The sequence below is a fragment of the Miscanthus floridulus genome, unplaced genomic scaffold (assembly GCF_019320115.1).
Source record: "Miscanthus floridulus cultivar M001 unplaced genomic scaffold, ASM1932011v1 fs_146_1_2, whole genome shotgun sequence".
NCBI lineage: Eukaryota > Viridiplantae > Streptophyta > Magnoliopsida > Poales > Poaceae > Miscanthus > Miscanthus floridulus.
In genome coordinates this window covers 1-7650 of record NW_027096267.1, presented here as the reverse complement: position 1 = coordinate 7650, position 7650 = coordinate 1, and the positions used below count along the sequence as shown (strand labels likewise).

Genomic DNA, 7650 nt, shown 5'->3' with positions numbered 1-7650 from the left:
TAAATAATATTTTTCTCTTACACCAAATCACCAATACTTTCAATTATGACTTATCAATCAAACAAACAAAAAAAAAAAAACCGGCGAATAACCAGTGTGGCCTCTTCCATGTCAAAAAAGACAACCTTCAGGCGCCTCTCTCGCCGTTTCACAAAATCCGAGGACGCTATCACTGTCACAGCCCCGTCCTTCATGATCACACAACCACTACAGTAGGCATCTTCATCCCTCTTGTCAGCAATGATAACCACTGACTTTCTTGCTATCTTAGAAATTCTTGACGTCATGTCTAATATCCTTTCCTGCACAAAATTAGAATGGATTAGTCAAAAAAAATCATGTGATCCCTGCCATATGACTGTCTAAATGTAATCACATAAAGTAATGCCGTACTTAGCATACGTGCAAACAAATACTTAGCAATTAGCATGCATGCAAACAAACAGTATGACGTTAGATCCGTAAAAAAATGCAGTAACAACGTCATGTTTCATAATCTAAGTTTTGGCAAATACTTAGCAGCTTATTCGTTTCGTCGTAAACGATCGTGGATTATTTACTGCTGGCTGGTTTGGTGTGAGAGAAAAATACTGTTCCATTTATAATCTACAATCGTATACGTGCAAGCGAACCGGCTGTAGATTGTTCATTCAAACGTTGCATCGTGGAACTGCTTAAACGTACTTAGAAACAACTAAATATACGTGTCTGCAACAACACAAAAGTACATTGATCATCATCTTAAAACAATTACTGCTGCAATTAAATATATATACAGATGGATTCGCTAGGGCAGAGGCGCAGGACGAGGACCTCGCGTGCTCGGCTCAGGGGGCGGCGGTCTCGGGCCCGAAAGGAGGCTGCTTGGGTGGTGCAGGCGCACGCTGCATCACAGTGGGGCGACGGGCCGTGCCCAAGTGCGTGCGCGTGGCCTAGGTGATGGCTTGCGTGTACGAGAGCGCGCGACGGCGGCCTGGAAGCCGCAGGTTCCTGGCGAACTCGTGAGTGCGACATGGCCACGACCATGGGTGGCCAGTGGCGGCGGTGAGGCCCCGATGCGCTGGTGCGGCATCTGTGTGCAGGCCCGTGACGACAAGGCGACGGCGCCCGTGTGGGGCTGTGTCTGCGAGGCCGTGGTCAGGAGCTGTGAACGTCGAGCCGGGTGGCAAGACAAAAGTCGTGGCCTTGGCCGCGAGTGCGACGGCGAGGGCGGAGGCACGACGGCGCAGGGCTGGTGTCGTGGCGTCCGCGTGCAGGTCTTGGACAGCATCGGCGGCGGGTAGACGCCGGTACAGGGTAACAAGGCCGCAGTTGTGCGGGCTTTGGCAGGGCAGAAGCCGGCGGCTGTCACGCTGTGCGTGTGTGGTGGGCAGGCGGCGACAAGCACGACAAGCCTGTGCTCGCGACCGTGTCCTCGCGGGCTCAACGCCACGGCGTGCGCGACGTGCAGGGCTGTGCTCGTGCTAAGGCAAGCGTGCGGGTGTGATGGCCCTGCGGCAGCAAGGCAAGGGGCAAGGGCCGGTCCGCCGCCGTGCTGTGCGTGTGCGCCGCGAGCGTCGAGCTGCGGTGGGTCGTGCGCGAGTGCGTGTCCGTGCGCGTTCAGGTGTAGCGCGAGCAATGCACGCGCCAGCGGCCGGTGCGGGGTTGTGCGGCGACGGCGAGACGGCGGCAGCAGTACAGCTGTCCGGCGGCGCCCAGGCCGTGGTTTCGTGAGTGCGCCTCAAAGGCCAGGCAGGCGGAAACGGTAACCAAGAGCCGAAAGGCAGGGGCTTTGGCTCGTGTATGGCCTGGGTGACGCAGGTGTGCAAGGCAAGGACGCGGTCATGGCAGCCGTGTCCGTGTGCCGCACTGCGATGGGCAACGACTTGTGCGCACGGTTCGAGGTTAGGGCTCGGAGAAGGAGGATGCCGCTGCCTTGTTGAGTTGCCGCAGGGAAGGCTCGGTGCAGGGCGGTGCGTCGGGTTCGTCAGCGCTCGGTGTTCAGCGGCGTGTCCGCGCCTGGCTTGGGACGTCACAGTTCGTGGTGGCGAAGGCTCGAGGCAGGTCCAGGGCTCCGAGAGGCGTCGTGGCCGTGGTAGAGTAGGTCCTGGGCGCGGCTTCTGGCTCAGCGGCGAAGAGGTGCCTTGAGGTCGTTCCTGCGTCCGTGGGGAAAGGCCGGCGGTAGCGGGCTCGGCGTCGCGGTCGCTGTCGTGGGCCTGCCGAGGACGCGGCGCTGAGGTGAGGCGTGTCCCCAAGCGGCTCCGCCAGGAAGGGTTCGGCCTCCCTGCGACGAGCAAAACACGGCACGAAGGCCGGTCTCAGGCTGGAACAACGTTGGAGGAGCGAAAGGTGGAGGCTTGGCGAGGGATAGGCTCACCGATGGCTTGAGGATGAAGGCGATGCAGACGGTGGTCACGGATGGGTGTTAGCAGCTCCGCGTCGCGGTGGAGGTCGTGGTCGCGGCGCGGCTTGGTGGCAAAGGGAGGTGGCTGTGGTGGTCGCCGTTGGTCTGCTACGCCAAGGAGGGAGGGGAGGTTCGGCTTCCCTGCGGTGAACGAAACAAGGCACGAAGGCCGATCTCAGGCGAGGGCAACGACAGAGAGAAAGGTTGAGACTTGAGACTTTTCCCTGTGTGCCATTATAAAAGATCGTAATTCCTTGTGTGCCCCTGAAAAAATTCAGCGGTCTTCAGCGCCACTACTTCAACTTTTTCGTGTCATCCATGCCACTTCCGTCAGTTTGGACTCTAACGCCGTTAAACTGCAGGTGTGAAAAGACGAAAATGCCCTTAAGTTCAAATATGTTATTAATTTTTTTTGAGCATCTTAATGACTTCAAATGAAAAAACTCAAAACTAGAAAGTTGTAGATCTCGTCGAGATCTATAATTTTCATATAAATTTTTTTTTCATTTAATTTCGTAAAAAAAATATAATTTGATATGATTAATATATCTTAGAAAAATTATATTATTTTTTTTGCGAAATTAAATGAAAAAAAAAATTTATATGAAAATTATAGATCTCGACGAGATCTACAACTTTCTAGTTTTGAGTTTTTTCATTTGAAGTCGTTAAGATGCTCAAAAAAATTAATAACATATTTGAACTTAAGGGCATTTTCGTCTTTTCACACCTGCAGTTTAACGGCGTTAGAGCCCAAACTGACGGAAGTGGCATGGATGACACGAAAAAGTTGGAGTAGTGGCGCTGAAGACCGCTGAATTTTTTCAGGGGCACACAAGGAATTACGATCTTTTATAATGGCACACAGGGAAAAGTCTCTTGAGACTTTGGCAAGGGAAAGGGCTAACCGGCGGCTTGGCAGTGGTGTCGAGTCGTCGTGGCCTTGACGAGGACGAGGGCTTCGGCGTTGGCGACGACGAGGTCGTGCTCGGTGCGGCCGGCTCCCGCAAGCGAGCGCAGAGGCCGCTCTCTGGCGCGTCGCGCCGAGGGAGCAGGGGAAGGCAGAGTGGCGGCGGACAGGAGGAGAAGGTGAGGGCGTGGGCTCGGCCTGGGGTTTTATAGGCGGTCCTCTAGGGTTCGCAGGGGCTCAGACGTGTTCGGGCGCTTGGGCATCCGAGGCATGGCGCGGTTCGGCGGGGAGGGGCGACTAGCGTACGGTGGTGATCTTCGGCGTCCGCGCCGCCGGACGCGTGGCGTGCATCCGTAGCACGGGCAGGTGGCCAGACTGAGAAGGTTCGAGAAGGGGAGCCGGGATGGGCGCGGTCTTGGGCGCGGGGCGCGGCTCAGGCGGTCCCATGTTCACGTCATGGAGCTCGGCGCGTCGTGGCTTCCGGCTGGCGTTCGCGACGGAAAACAGAGGAGCGCGTACGGAGGAAGGAGATTACGGCGGGGCGACGGGAAAAGAGCGACGGCGTCTGGGTTCCTCCTTCCTGCTGCGACTGACGAGCGGGTCCCATGGGGACGGCGTTTTCACATCACGCGTGCAGCGCACGAGAGCGGCATCCGAGGGGAGCGGGGAGCGGGGAGCGGGCAGCGGCTCTCCCCTGTGCGTGCAGCGCACGTGAGCGGCAGGGAAGGGGGAGCTGGGCCGCGCGCTGATGCTCGGGTTGGGCCAGCGGCGCAGTGGACTGGGCTGCGGTGGCTGGCTTGCGGAGCCGAGTGGGCCTGAGGGAGAGGGCGCGAGCTGGGCTTGGTAGAGGGTTGGGCCGATTGATGAAAGGCAAGGGATGGAGGTATAGGATGGAGTTTTGGCCCAAGGGATTAAGGAGAGGTTTTCTATTTTCTACACATGGATTTTAGGAGAAGGGCTACCTCCAAGCACGCACAAGATAAGAACCAAATCACTCATGCATCTATACTACATGGTGCACAAGATTACTGTAAATTCGGTTTGAGAGAGTATTAGGTCTTCATTTGAAATCAGGGTTAGAAGGGGAAACAGTTGATTTAAGTTGGACCTAATATTACATGCAACACAACAACAAGCAATGCTTTAAGAAATTTTTTTAAAAAGTTGGGTTTTTCAATACATGCAAATCTACGGGTTGTTACAGTCCACCCCTTACATGAATCTCGTCGTTGAGATTGAACGCACTCACTCGGTTAGTACTCATTCTGCATGTCAGCTTCTTTCTCCCAAGTGGCTTCGTCTTCTGTATGGTGGCGCCATAGAACCTTGCAAAGCGGGATGATCTTGCTGTTGGTCTTCTTGACAGCTTTGTCCAAAATTCTGACAGGGTGTTCCAGGTACTCCAATGTGCTGTTCAAACCCACTGCTTCTTCTGGAATGCGCTCTTCGCCTAACCTCAGACGCTTCTCAGCTGTGAGACATGAAACAATGGATGTACTACAACTAGGCCTTCTGGCAATTCCAGCTTGTAGGAGAACTTCCCAATTCTAATCAAGATCTGGTAGGGTCCAATGAAGTGAGGTGAAAACTTTCCTCGGATGTCAAACCTCTTAGTGCCTCTGAGGGTTGTCACTTTAAGGTACATCAAATCTCCAACATGGAAACAGAGATCCCTCCTATTGTTGGCATGGCTCTTCTGTGTGACCTTCAGGCTTTCTACAACCTTAACAACATTCACTTCTGCCTCTTTGATCTTCTTCTTCCCAAAGATAGATCTTTCACCGATTTCTGACCACATCAATGGGGTTCTACACTTCCTGCCATAGAGAGCCTCTACTGGTGACATCTCCAAATTGGATTGGTAGGTGTTGTTGTAGAAGAACTCCGCATATGGTAAGCATTTGTCCCAATAAGAGTTGTATGTCAGTACGCAAGCTCTAAGCATGTCCTCAATGACCTATTTCACCACTTCTGTATGCATATCTGCACGATAATGGGATGCTGAGCTGCACTCGATGTTTGTTCCCATTGCTTTCCGCAAGCAATCCCAGAACTTGGCCACAAACTTGAAGCCTTTGTCAGATGCTATGCTGCTAGGAATCCCATGCAGTTTTAGAATCTCGGTAATGTACACATGTGCAAGCTTATCAACTGTATAGCCGACTTTGATGGGAATGAATTGGGATGCTTTGCTGGCGCGATCGACAATTACCCATATCCAGCTATACTCTTCTTGAGTCTTAGGCAATCCTGTGATGAAATCCATGCTGATGTTCTCCCATCTATAGACTGGAATTTCTACTTGCCTGAGAAGTCCTGCTGGCCTTTGATGCTCAGCCTTAACTTGTTAGCATGTAACACAATGGGCTACATGAGCGGCTATGTCAGTCGTCATTTGCCTCCACCAGAATCTTTTCCTCAACTCTGAGTACATCTGAGTGCAACTGAGGTGGTTGGAAAACTTGGAGCTGTGAGCTTCAGAGAGGATGAAGTCTCGAATCTCTTGATCTCTGGTACACAGATTCGTTCCTCGAACTATAGAGTACCATGTTCATCAACCCGACATCCAGGGAGGTGTTTCCCTTTTAGCTTAGGTTCAACAATCTCTAGCTTATTTTTCAGAAATAGTTTGACTTACTTTCAGTCTTGCTATTTTCCAAAAAAAAAAACAGAATTTTTCTAACAGGCTTCTTTTCTTCAATGGTTAACATTTAGCTTTATGTCAAATAAATTCTTAATGAGTGGATGAGATTTTACGTATGTTATACCCGTGTGACTATCTCTCATGAGATTTATGTATACCCATAGCAATGCACGGGCACTCAACTAGTCTAAGAAGAAAAAAAGAACTGCCTCCGCAGGCCACAAGTCCATAACAACTGTAAACTGTTCCGTCATTTGCTACCCTCCATGCATATGCAGCAGAAAAACAGGCAAACCATTTTGCCATGATCCGTTCCAGTTTTCAACCCCTGCCTTGCAGGCAATCGGCGATAGTTAACACTTTCCGAGCCCAGCATGGAAACATTCTGCCAAATGATGTCAGAAAGAAGAGTCGCGGCGCAACACGGTTCAGACACTGCCGCCACTAGGAGAACGAACAGAGTATTGCAAAGCAACAAGAACTCCAGTCTCCAGGGCCATCTTAGCCGTGTTCAGCATGGAGCAACATCAGGCGCTGCAGAATGCTGCAATAGCAGTACCAGGCTGCACAAACAAAGGCACCATAGAAATGTACTAGTACAACTGCTACCAACCACCAAAAGCAGGGTTATTTCTCATGTAAGCATGAAGCTATTCAACATTAAGTTCGTCTCGCACTATCCTAGGCAAAACAAATTACGAACCTTTGGCATTGCTGAATGCTGACTCTACTACCTGTATCACAATAGTCAATAGAATAAGCTGAGGGGAAAAGATTACTCTGTGTAACACCACCGATACAACGATGAATCCATTTGGGAGAAGAAAAAAAACACACGAGAAATAGTTTTTAACACCCTTCCTTGAAAACCAACATTTCAATTTTAGCAGTAAAATAAAAGTTGGGTCAGCCCCTTTGTTTAGCAAAAAGGCTCCCATATAACAAATACAATTCCACCAAACAACCTAATAAAAAGGAAATCAAGCCAAGGAAAGAGTGCTTTGTGGAAAATCCGAGGGACATTTAGTCAATATTAAATAAATAACACTCAATAACTACCGACAAGAAGCAATCACCCATGAAACAAATCATCAAGTCATAATCACTCATTTTTTCTTAGATTGTAGATTCAAGTAACCAGTCCAAAAACCAACAAGTAAACAAGCCGTTACTGACAGTGAACACCGCAAATACACGGCTGCTGTCCACAAATTAGCATGTGAAACAATAATGGTGAAGAAGATAAACTCATAACAGAGAATGCCAATACGATGAAGGATTAATCTCATCCCAACTTCATACGGATGTTCTTATCAAGAGTGTGGATCCATATAAATAAAGTATTGCACGTAGATAGCAGATCCACTAGCATGCTGAAACGCATGCTCAGCCTCCATTGACCAAAGCCTCGGCCCTCCACTTTGGAAAAATGGAGAAGAAAGAACATCGCTATCAACATCATCTTCCATTTCATCTTGTATTCAAACTTTGTCAACCATTTGTGCAGGCCGCAGACACACTCATACATCAATCCCTTTTGATTAGTCCATACATCCACTACCAAAAAAGCAGCCCCCACCACAAAGGAAATTCCCACAAAGTGTATGGCTAGTGCACTACAGACCCGGAAAGGAACATTATGAGAGCATGCCAGACTCTTTAGCAACTCTCTCCATCACTCACACTCATAGGGGGCATTGAAAGATGTAGGAG

General features: G+C 50.3%; 1 protein-coding gene across 1 annotated transcript; it reads right to left on the bottom strand.

Moving 5' to 3' along the window:
* Positions 1-313: 313 nt before the first annotated feature.
* Positions 314-5091, bottom strand: LOC136530488 (uncharacterized). The gene is made up of 5 exons (XM_066523222.1): positions 4911-5091; positions 4554-4764; positions 3292-3491; positions 2357-2524; positions 314-2263 (listed from the first exon to the last, which is right to left on the bottom strand). Exons 1-5 carry the CDS (start codon positions 5089-5091, stop codon positions 1464-1466), a joined length of 1560 nt encoding a protein of 519 aa, XP_066379319.1. The 3' UTR covers positions 314-1463.
* Positions 5092-7650: the final 2559 nt, after the last annotated feature.